A 13,027-nucleotide genomic window follows, 5' to 3' on the forward strand; every position below is an offset into this window, starting at 1 on the left:
AAATACTCTTACCATACAACCCAGCAATTGGGCTCCTTGGTATTTACCCAAAAGAATTGAAAACTTATGTCCATACAAACACCTGCACCTGGATGTTTATAGCAGCTTTATTCATAATTGCCAAAACTTGGAAGCAACCAAAATGTCCTTTATTGGTGAATGGATAAATAGACATTATTCAGAGCTAAAATTAAATGAGCTATGAAACCATGAAAAGACACAGAGGAACCTTAAATGTGCATTATTAAGTGACAGAAGCCAATCTGAAAATGTTACATACTATATGATTCCAACTATATGACATTATAGGAAAGACAAAACTATGGAGACAGTAAAAAGATCAGTGGTTGCCAGAGATTGAGAGGAGGAAGAAGGAATGAGTAGGCGGAGCACAGAAGATTTTTAGGGCAATGAAACTACTCTTTATGATACTATAATGGTGAAAACCTATCACTATACACTTGTCCAAACCTACAGAATGTATACCACCAAGAGTGAATCCTAATGTAAACTATGGACTTGGAGGTCATAATGATGCATCAATGTAAGTTTATCAATTGTAACAAATGTACCACTTTGGTGGGGGAAACTGATAGTGGGGGAGGCTGTACGTGTGTGGGTATATATGGAAACTCCGCACCTTCTCCTTAATTTTGCCTAAAACTGCTCTAAAAAATAGTTTATTTTTAAAAAGGTAAAAACACTAAAACACTAGAATAAAAAAGAGGAATTTTGTAAAATCTCAGAGTGGGAAAGGTCAGACACAAAACACAAAGGCACCCAAAGAAAAAAATGTATAAATTTGATTTATGAAGGTTTTCAATTTCTACATGGGAAAATCAAAACACAAATAATAAACTAGACAAAACATTTGTAAAAATATGACACAAAATTCCAATTTCCTTGTTACATTAAAAGGTTGTATGTATCACTAAGGAAAAGCAACCAGTAGAGAAATAAACAGGAACAAGCCGTTTCCAGAAATAAAAATATACATATAAAAAGATGTCCAACCTCACTCATAATTAAGGAAACATACATTAAAACAACTAGATAATACTTTTCATTTATCAGATTGGCCAAAATATAAAAGTTTGCTAACTTTTGCACGTTCAAAGGTGTGAAAAAAACTGGCACAATTGAAACTTAGGTCTACTCAAAAACTTGCACACAGATGTTTGAAGCAGTTTTATTCATAATTGCAAAACTTGGGAGTAATCAAGATGTCCTTCAACAGGGGAATGTATAAACTCTGGTACATCCATACAATGGAATATTACTTAGCACTACAAGAAATGAGCTGTCAAGGCACAAAAAGACATGCAGGGATCTTAAACACATATTAAGTGAAGCCGATCTTAAAAGGCTATATTCTATATGATTCTAACTACATGACATTCTAGAAAAGGCAAAAGTATAGAGAGAGTAAAAAACATCAGTTTTGCCAGAGATTGGAGGGATTGGGGAGGAAGGGGGAGGGATGAATAGGTGAAGCACAGGGGATTTTTAGGGCAGTGAAACTATTGTGTATGATATTGTAATGGTGGATATGTGTTATTATATATTTGTCAAAACCCATAAAATGTCAATACAAAGAGTAAACCTTAATGTAAACTATGGAGCTTCAGTTACTAATAATGTATCAATGTGGGTTCATCAATTGTAAGAATTGTACCACACTAATATAAGATATAAATAATAGTGGAAACTATGGTAGACTAGAGAGAGGTATGTGGGAACTCTGTATTTTCTGATCAATTTCTCTATAAGCCTCCAACTGTTCCAAAGAATAAAGATCTAATTTAAAAAAACAGGTCACCATTGGAGGATTCTATGAACTAATTATTTTGAAAACTGTTAAAAAAGAGAAAGATTTGATGTCTTTCCAATACACACTGGACTCCTAGGGAATCAAATAATAGAGGAGAGGAAGTTTCTCATTATAGACATATTCCAGCTAATAAGGAAGGAATGATATGTCCATTTTGCAACACCTGATCAATAATCTATCTAGGTAATGAACATCAAAGGCTGCTTTATAAATACAAAAGTAAACACAACCAGGGTGCCTGGGGGGCTCAGTCGTTAAGTATCTGCCTTCAGCTCGGGTCATGATCCCAGAGTCCTGGGATTGAGCCCCGCTTCCGGCTCCCTGCTCGGCAGGAGGCCTGCTTCTCCCTTTCCCACTCCCCCTGCTTGTGTTCCCTCTCTCGCTCTCTCTATGTCAGATAAATAAATAAAATCTTAAAAAAAAAAAAGTAAACACAACCAGATGATCTATGCTATCTTGACCAAAAAAAAGAGACAAACCTGAGTCTGAAAAAGCCTCTCTCGATCCAACTATCAATTTACAGAAAATACGGAGGACAGGAAAACATACTAAAAGGCATTATGGGGATACAATCAGCAAAATCGATAGGTGTAAAACTATAGGTCAAATGACCAATTTCTTTGATAAGTAAGCTTCAAGGGGAAAAAAGGTGAAAGAAAGTCTAGATTAAAAGACTTATGGGGCTCCTGGGTGGCCCTGTTGTTAAGCGTCTGCCTTCGGCTCAGGTCACGATCTCAGGGTCCTGGGATCGAGCCTGGATCGAGCCTGGCATCGGGCTCCCTTCTCATTGGGAGGCCTGCTTCTCCCTCTCCCATTCCCCCTGCTTGTGTTCCCTCTCTCGCTGTGTCTCTCTCTGTCAAATAAATAAATAAAATCTTAAAAAAAAAAAAAGATTTACGAGTCAAATCAAATCTCAGTGTGTGAACTTTATTTGGATCTTTGATTCATACAAACTCTAAATTTAAAAAAATTATTAACAGTTGGAAATCTGAACAATGACTGGATATTTGATGATAAAGAATTATTAAATTTGTATGTGTGGTGATATTGTGGTTATTTTTTTTAAAAACTTAAAGAGCTTCACACTGTAATCTTTACAAATGAAATGAAAAAGTATCTGGGATTTAATTCAACATAAAATAGGAAAGGGGAAAAGGTGAGGGTTTAGGTGAAACAAGACGAGTCATTAGTAGATCACTGTTGAAACTGGACATTAGGTACATAGATCTATTACATTAATCTGTTTACTTTTTCACATGTTTGAAATCTTCCATAGTAAAATTAATTTTAAAAATAAGCAACACACACACAAAATAAAAAAATTAAAAAAAACCAAGCAACAGGAAACAGTAAAGAGTGTTATTGTGAAACAAAACCTATGTGGTCCTTTTATGATCTAGCTAATTGTGTAGAAATTATTTTTGATCCCTGCTACTCTCTCAGTCTCTATGTCCATGCAATCACCAAATACTGTTGATTCTACTTCTAAACTAACACTTTTTTCGAACTAGTCCAAGCTAAATTTGGCCTTTGCTTAGTGCACTTCTACTTTTGTCTGCCTCCAAAACTGCAGCCAGAGTGGTTTTTTTAAAAACACAAATTTGATCATACCCATCTTTTGCTTAAAATCCACGAATGCTTCTCAGCAATCATAGGAATGGCTATATTACAAATCCAAGTTACAACCACTCACTGATACTCCAAAAGTACTTAACAACAAAGAAACAGGGACGTATCTTCATATACCATCCACCTTTCAAAGGAGGCAGACAGATATTCAAATAAAAGTGCTGATTCAAGTTCCAACTTTGTTATTCAGACAGAAAACTCAGATTCTCTCGAAGAGTAATAAAGACCATATATCCTAAAATTTTACATTTATATTCATTTATTTAAAACAGGCTACATACAGATTGCACACGGTCTCAACTCTTATAAAATGGGTGAATTTAACTAATCTATTCAAGTAAAATCAAAGATCTTCATAACTTTTAAAGTTAATTAATGAGAAAAAACTACAAACTCCTGAACCAAAATTTTATTTTAAATTATTAGGCTTTCATGCATATGAAAATTTTTTATAATATATGACATGGAAAGATGTTAGCACATTGAACAATAGAAAATATTTTCATACAACTTGTGAATCACTAATATGTTTATTTCTTCAGTGAAATGAATGCACAGTTCGCTTAAATCAACTTTGTCGTGGAACATCAAGTAGGTTTAAAATTTTTATATTATTGTTTAATAACTTCCTAATAAGGTTTTGAGTTTCTAGTTGACTTACACATAATATTTTTTTCAATGTACTGAATACTGTAGTAGCTTTTTCTCTCATTTCTGGCGGAACGTGTCTAATATCTAAATATTCAGACAATTTAGATCTGGAATTGTACAGCATGTTAATAACAGTTTCAATGTCATCAATTCCAGTGTCACTGCTTTGTCCTAGTGGTAACAGCTGGGATTTATACATCTTTTGTAGTTTATGTTCCGCTGCTTCTGCTAAAGCAAGGCTCCGTTTTAGGTGCTCTCTAGAGGCTCGAATGTCCTCTCTGTATTCTGGCTTGAGGCTCTCAGCAAGAGGTACCCGTTGTACCTGTGAATGAATATCTGAAATTTTTTTCAAAATGTCTTCAATACTCAGAATCTGTGGGCGTTTTTCAAATGTTAGTGCGTCCGATTTTTCCATTTCATAATCACCTGAGAGCTGAGGAACATCTTCTAGTTCTGTGACCGTATCCACGTCAGTGCTCCTACTTGAAGAGGTAATAAACGGTTGGCCCGAGGTGACATCTGGACTTGGGGATGTCTCAGTAACGTTTGGCAGTGGCTTTGGTGCCTCAGTTCGTGCCAGTTCCGGCTCTGGCTCTGGCTCTTTTACAATAAGCGGTTCATCTGTGTGTAACACAATAGAAATATTTTTTGGTTTAATCGACCAGAATGCTGTACTTTTGGTAGTTTTCTTCTTCTCTACTTCCAGTGTGAAGCCTCCAGTAGGGGAAGCTGTGGTGTCTTCACTGATACGATTGATTAAAACATTATTTTCAGTAGAAACGTCTCCATGTGTGATTATCTCCTTTAATCTTGATACCTTCGGTCCTATAGAATGAACATTATTTGGAGACTTTGATTTTTTCTCAGGACCTGGCTCCCTAGTAGGAACACTTAGTATTAGGTTCTGTAAAACTTCTACATAATGATTTAAGTTTTGTTCTTCGTCAGGCGTCACAGTTATGCCTTAAAGGAAAAAAAAATCAAACAATAAGTAACACTTAATATTATATATGATATATTGACAGAATCTACTGACCTAAATTTACTTCCTATGTTATCACTTAAAAGTTGAGATAAAGAACCAAGAAATAAAGCACCTTTGGCTCAGTCGATTTTCACTTAAATAAAAAAAAATAAATTTATTCAGATCCTTAACACATGAACAAGATTAGTGCAAAAGTTGCATATTAACACAATTCTCTATATTTTTTCGCTTTTATTCTCCCATATGATTCAGTAGGTAGCTTATTAAAACAAAATTCTTGATCATATCCTCCACCATAGTGGTGTGCTGGAATTGGCTCATACTGGCTCACCAGAACCAATTACTCAATTTTTAGGAATTTTGTGAACCAAATGTTAAACATAGACATTATTAAAAATTATTTTAATTTGCAATTAAATGAATTATATTCAAAATAAAGGTAATAAATATTCAAAATTCATCACTTCTTATTACTTTATGTCATTTTACTATTGTCTATGGTCTTGAGGTTATTTACATCTAGTGTAGCTGTACGGTAGAAAAGCTATGTGATGGTGTACTAGTCTATATCCCTTTCTCTGTCCCTGTTCAGTAACACGAAATAAATAGCCTGAAATCAACTGTGATGGGAATATTTACGTCATGTTAATGGGCAAGTGCTATAAATCTCGGCTTACCAGTCTCTCCAAAAAGCCAGTTGTTGAACGTTTACCAGTACACCACTGCCTTCAACCCAGCAAAGATCTAACTACAGCTTGTGGATCATATCTGATGGGGAAATGTTAAGGTTCAGAGCAAACAGTCAAGAAAGAATTCTTGACACAACTTTGGTGCAAAAAGGTGGTATTATTAAAGCAAGGGGACAGGACCCATGGGCAGAAAGAGCTGCACTGGGATTGTGAGGGGTGGCCCATTATATATTTTCAAGTTGGGAGGGGGTTAAGGATAGCCTAGGTCTCTAAGGAATTGGGAAGCAAGGTTTCCAGGACCTTGAGGGGCTAACTATTGTTAGGAAAAGTCATTTATCACTGTCTAGTAAAACCTTAGTCATGAAACCCTTCAGATGTATATCACTGGGCCATCTGCTTGAAGGATGATTGCTAACATATATCTTGGGGGTTATAGAAAAAGGAAGTTTCCAAAGGAGACTTACAGGATCCTGGTGGTTGGGATAATGTTACACTAAGATTGCCTTTTGCCCTTAGCAAAGTATCGACATCAAGGTAATTGAGTTCCTAGAGGAAGGTCACTCTGCCTGTATCAAGGACTTGTCAACTGGCTGCCAGTTGTAAGGAAATTTAATTTTTTCTTTTGCTTTTGGTTCCCACATTAATATCCACCTAATTGTTTTGTAAATAAAGTTTTATTGGAACCCAGCCAGTCTTGCCCATCTGTTTATGTATTATCTATGGCTGCTTTTGGTTGCAACAATAGAACTGAGTAGTTACAACAGAGACCACATGGGCTACAAAGCTTAAAATACTTACTATCTGGCCCTTTACAGGAAAAGTTTGCCAACTCCTGGTCTAAACCATCAACATTTCACTCTTAAAACAAAATAGCAGTTCTATTTATGCAGGTATTTTGCAGCATCTGAGTGGTTGGTGAAGCCTCTCATTTCCAACACGGAAAACAAAAAAGATTATTGAATAAGATATTCCGAAATTCTCCTCAGGTCCCCTACTCCTAAGATGGTTTTTAATATTAAGTGCTGGAATTTTGTACTACATTTCATTTTGAAATGATTTTGCCACTATCAAGGATATAAATTGACTTAATTCAAGAAAGTAAGTCACTTTTTACCAAACTCTAATGCCTAACTCCTACCTAAATTCTCCCTCTGCAGGCAAAATGAAATTACAAACTTTATATTCAGCAGGTACTTCTATTCAGCACTTTCACAAGCACAAAACAGTTTAAAATGCTTTATATTTAAATGTTTTCCCTCTCTTCCGTAACTCTTGTTACAACTTAGAAAGGCCAGATGGATATTTAATCAAAATTGAAAGTATATTTCTAAATTAAAAAAAAAATTTTTTTTTTAAGATTTTTTATTTATTTATTTGACAGAGAGAGACACAGAGAGAGAAGGAACACAAGCAGGGGGAGTGGGAGAGGGAGAAGCAGGCTTCCCGCTGAGCAGGGAGCCCGATACGGGCCTCAATGGGGGGCTCGATGAGGGGGCTCAATGCGGGGCTCGATTCCAGGACCCTGGGATCATGACCTGTGCCGAAGGCAGAAGCTTAACAACTGAGCCACCCAGGCGCCCCTAAATTTTAAAAATTTCTTAATGAGAACAGTTTAGTAGGCAAAGTGATAGTGGAAAGATACCAGACTTCTCTGGAGATCTAGATTCTAAAAGTACATTCTGCATTTTATGTTATGCTTAGAAAAGCCTTGCATACTTCAAAATCCATATGACGATGATAGGTGAAAAAAGGGAGACAGATTTTGATATTATCTCTGTAATAATTTTCTTAAAATCGCTGACCCCATATCATGCATTTTGTCTGTGAATTGTGGATTTTAAAAAATGGACTAGAAGGTTAACATACCTAACTCTTGTGGGTCGTTGCCTATTTTGTGCCAGTCTCAGCCTATCCATAATAAAGCTGCAGACTAGAAATGCCTGGTGGTGCTCACCTGGGCCCTGGAGTGAGCTACCCACAGACATTTCCCCTTTCCAGATCAGTGTTATGACTGGACTGACCCTTGTGGTTCTTATTATGATTCCAAGACATCCTTCAGCAACAACCATCAGGAAACTTTGACAAAACAAGGGTTTATTACTTATAAGACCTGGAAATTACATAGTACACTTGGGGCCACACAGTGGGAGGTGGAGACGGATGGAGAGAAAAAAACAGAGAGGGAGAGGAGAGTGTGTGGGAGCCCAGGAAAGCAAGGGAGTCAGAGACAGTGCCAGAGATTGGGGGTGGGGGGGGGGTGGGGCTGGGGCTGGTAAAGTGCAAATGGGCCAGGGGTTTTCCTTTTATTGGGGTCAAATGTGGGGGCTCTAGGGCTCACTCTTTATTGATGAATTAAAACATAAGAGCATGAATTTGAAGCTCAGGAAGAGGAAAAAACAACTGGCCCAAAAGGACAGTTATCAAAATCAATTAAGATCTGCAAAACAAAGGAGCCTCATTAGGGGCAGGTGGCCTGGCTCTTTATCTAGGCTTGTGGCTGGCACTGTGTATATTTAAGAGAGCAATCTTTGAGATGAATGGCTCTTTGATATGGATGCCTCTACAATCAAAGCTTAAGTCTGGCACTTGCATTACAAAAAAAGAAAAAAACCCACAACTGTCCGAGTCTATACTACATTGCCTCCGAGGAGAGGAAATGGGACTGAAGTCAGGTCATTAAAGGGAACTTTACACTTACCCACATATAATATTTTACTCTCTAAAAACACATAAGCACACATACCCAATCATTCAATATAGCGAACCATTAAAACTCACATTTTAAAAAGGAAAATAACTTATTTATGTATTCTCATAGGCATGTAAGGCGTTGTCCTGAATCTATGGTTTCCTGGAGGAAAATATTAAGTAAAATGAATATGCAGCCTAGTGCAGTGAAAAAAAACTTTTTTTATTCTGGTCCTCCTTGTACCACTTCCTAAGTATCATGACCTTAGGCAATTACTTAATTTCTCTCAACATTTACTTAACTATAAAATTAAGTTACTCTATTTGCCCTTTTATCTCATAGAACCAAATAAATTAGATACTTGAAAAACACTTTAAAAGCCCTATAAAGAAAAATAAATAAATAAAAGCTCTATAAAGATAACTGCTGACATTTCTCATCTTAAAATACAAAGTTAAATCCCTTAAAAAAATATGCTTTGGATCCTATCTGTAAAAAACACTAGAAGCTTTTCTGCTAAAGACTGAAATAAGATCAGGATACTAATATCTCCACTATTATTTAACATCATGTTGGAGGTATTAGTCAATGTAATTAGACAATGGAAAATAACTGGAAGCATGAGAGTTGGGAAGAAAAAGGTTAAACTATGTTTATGTGTAGATGATATAATTAGACATCTAGCAACACAAAAGAATTCCTTTGAAAAGCTACTGCAAGGAGTTAAGAGAATTTAGAAAAGTAGCAAGTTATAAAGTCAACATACAAAAATCAGTATACCAATATAAACCAGTTAAAAGATGAGAAAGAAGATGCTATTTTGATAACAAATAATGAAAGAAAATATCTAATCATAAATTTAAAAAGACATGTCCAAAATCTATAGGAGTAATTACATTAGGCTGAATATAGGCATCCAGAGGTCTTTGCAGATGTGATTAAATTAAGGATCTTGACAGGGGATTATCCTAGATTATCTGGGTAGACTCTAAATCCAATCACAAATGTTTTTATAAGAGAGAGACAAACAGAGATTTGATACACAGAAGAGGAAGGGGTAATATGGAGGAGGAGGCAAAGATTAGAATGAAGTGGCCATAAGACTTGGAATGCTGGCAGCTACCAGAAGCTAGAAGAGCCAATTAAAATATTGTCTCTTTGAGCTTGCAGAGGGAACACAGCTCTGCCTTACACCTTGATTTTGGCTCAGTGAAGCTGATTTTAGACTTATGGCCTCAAACTGTGAAAGAATAAATTTGTTATTTTTTGATACCAAGTTTATAGTAATTTGTTACAGCAGCCACAGAAAACTGATACAGGAATGTAACAAAATCTTCCAAAAAACATAATGTAAGCTTCAGCAAATGGAAAGATATACCATGTTCTTAGACAAGAAGATTCAATATCATAAAGATGCTTAGATGTCATATTCTCTCTGTTAATGTATACATTTAATATGCTCCTAACAAAATATCATTACTTGTTTTCTGGAGTTAGGAAAATGGATTATAAAGCTCATCTGGAAGGAAAAATGAGTAAGAATAGCCAGGAAAATAGAGGCTAGCCCCAATAAATATTGAAATATATTATAAAGCCTCTATTATAAAAATAGTATAGCATTGCACATGAATGTACAGATGAATGGAACAGAACAGAAAATACAGAAACAGACCCAACTGCATATGGAAAAATAGCTCTCTAAGTGAGGGAAGTTTCAATTTATAAACTTACTTAGCTAATAAATGAAGAAGCCACCTATAATTATGACATTTTGCAATGATTATCAGTATCAAAGATTATTTGTATTACAAAAAGATACACAATCAGACATTATGTATTTCTAGCACCTATGAAGCAGTCTTGTAAAAATGGTCAAAACCTGAATCTAACAGGTGTCTCTAGATCTGACAATATACTGAAAGTTCATGGGACAACAAAGGAAGATATAAACGAGACCATAGGGATATAATCAGCAAAATCTAGACTATGGGAAACTATAGAACATATGATCCAGTTTCAACAACTACATTGCAAGGACAAAAATAGAGATGAAGGAGGACTACATTAAAATGGAATTAAAAGATATATGAATTAAATGTACGAATCTTATTTGAATCTCAATTCAACCAAACAAACTAGAAGAGAATCAGGGAAGTTTGAACATTGGCCAGATACTTGATAATACTAAGGAATTATTATTTTTTAGGTGTGAAATTCACATTATTATTGTGTTTATTTATATTTTAGTGCTTTATATTAAAATATTTATTGATGAAATTATATGATGTATCAAATTTGCTTCTAAAAAATTCAAGTCTGAGAAGTTGGGGAGAGGGACCAGGAAGGTGAGGGGGAAAGGAATGTGGGTGGACATATCAATGAAACAAAATTAATTGTGGGTTAGTAGTTGAAGCTAGTTATAGGTATATGGAGATTTATTATACCATTCTTTCTACTTGTGTATATATTTAAGTTTTTCCACAATAAAATTTTTTTATATCGGTTTTGGAAAAATTTCAATTCTGGGCCACTATTCACATGCAAATCTAAAATCTGCAACCAACAAAGGCTTAAATGCTTTTAAAAAGACATTGCCAATAGATTGTAGGCTGCTAAACATTCCATTTTTTTAAGTTATTTTTTTTTTAAGATTTTATTTATTTGAGAGAGAGAGAGAGCAAGGGCAAGGGGGAGGGGTAGAGGGAGAGGGAGAAGCAGACTCCCCGCTGAGCAGGAAGCCCTATGTGGGACTTAATCCCAGGACCCTGGGATTATGACCTGAGCCAAAGGCAGATGCTTAACTGACTGAGCCACCCAGGCACCCTAAACATTCCATTTTTAATCATTTAACTTCTCCCTTCTCAAAGTAGTAAATAGGACATCCAGGTTACTATTAGGTGAATTAGATTGTCAAAGGACAGGAAAAGGAGATCCTTACTGCTAGCTGATTCCTAAAAAAAATTGACGTACTCATTATCCCTTTATACTATTACTTAGGCAACATTAAAAAACCTGTTCATGGTTGCCGAACAATACAGCACCCTATCTTCTACCTTGTTTTTCTTCTCTTCTTCATGAACCCTTTGTGTCCATATTGTTCTATTGTTAAATCTATCCTCTCGCTACACACTTCCCACCTCCTACTTTTGTACCCCTAAAACATCTACTTACTTCATATTGACTTCTCAGTTTCCCTAATCAGGACTGCTCTTGCAAATCAATTTGATCTTTATACAAATGTTTGCAGGCAAGGTAGTAAAAGATAGTCAAGGCTCAAACACCCTGACAAATGGCCCCGACCACTATGAAAACCTGCTTTCCCCATTCTTCAGAAGTTCCTAGAAAGATCTATATATATACAATGGAATATTATGCAGCCATCAAAAGGAATGAGATCTTGCCACTTGCAACGATGTGGATGGAACTGGAAGGTATTATGTTGAGCGAAATAAGTCAAACAGAGAAAGACATGTATCATATGACCTCACTGATATGAGGAATTCTTAATCTCAGGAAACAAACTGAGGGTTGCTGGAGTGGGGGGTGGGGTGGGAGGGATGGGGTGACTGGGTGATAGACACTGGGGAGGATATGTGCTCTGGTAAGTGCTGTGAATTGTGTAAGACTGTTGAATCACAGATCTTTACCTCTGAAACAAATAATGCAATATATGTTAAGAAAAAAAAAAGAAGAAGAAGAAGGTAGCAGGAGGGGAAGAATGAAGTGGGGAAAATTGGAGGGGTAGACGAACCATGAGAGACGATGGACTCTGAAAAACAAACTGAGGGTTCTAGAGGGGAAGGGGGTGGGAGGATGGGTTAGCCTGGTGATGGGTATTGAGGAGGGCACATTCTGCATGGAGCACTGGGTGTTATGCACAAACAATGAATCATGGAATACTACATCTAAAACTAATGATGTAATGTATGGGGATTAACATAAGAATAAAAAAAAAAACCTAAAAAAAAAAAAAGTTCCTAGAAAGATGAACAAAATTCAAATTCTTACAAAGACCAGACTACTCTGCTAGAAGTTGAGTTTTTACACATTGGATATGTATAGTTTACACTGGTGTGCTTTATCCTCCTCTGTCTTCTTTACCAGTTAGTGATCCAACCAAACATAGCAATGTCTCAGAATGTGGATAAGGTAAGAATCTCTTCCACCTTTAGAAACCATAATGCTGTTTTCCAGTGCCTCTAGTTAGAAGGATGGCTCCCTGCTATGCAGGCTTAAGGTTTAACAGGAATCACAGACACAGATGTCATAGCTGTGCTTGAGACTGTCTGCACTTTTCTTCTTGAAATAGTACAGGGAGAATCAGTCACATGACAGAAATAATAGGAAAGTAAACAAAATGGGAAAACAACTGTAGGAACAAAAGTGGCATGAAATCTGAAGGGGAAAATTGGAAGACAGTGATTGAAAAGACCATAATAGCTCTGACTGACTGAGCAATTGCTTTGTGCCAGGCACTATACTAAGGGCTTTGAACGTGAGGAGTGTTTTTACAAAGAAGAAAATAAGGACACTTAGAAAGGATAAGTAATTTG

General features: G+C 36.1%; 1 protein-coding gene across 1 annotated transcript in view; it reads right to left on the minus strand.

The window, feature by feature from the left end:
• Nucleotides 1-789: 789 nt before the first annotated feature.
• The window catches only part of SPESP1 (sperm equatorial segment protein 1), a 31,372-nt gene continuing 19,134 nt past the window's right edge, over nt 790-13,027 (minus strand). The window contains exon 2 of the mRNA XM_045899792.3: nt 790-5,074. Within this exon, the coding sequence (XP_045755748.1) occupies nt 4,029-5,074 (1,046 nt within the window). The 3' untranslated portion in view covers nt 790-4,028. The remainder of the gene's footprint in view (nt 5,075-13,027) is intronic.

Source organism: Mirounga angustirostris, unplaced genomic scaffold, assembly GCF_029215605.1.
Source record: "Mirounga angustirostris isolate CCGP_5_RB_7025 unplaced genomic scaffold, mMirAng1.0.hap1 SCAF_9, whole genome shotgun sequence".
Lineage (NCBI taxonomy): Eukaryota > Metazoa > Chordata > Mammalia > Carnivora > Phocidae > Mirounga > Mirounga angustirostris.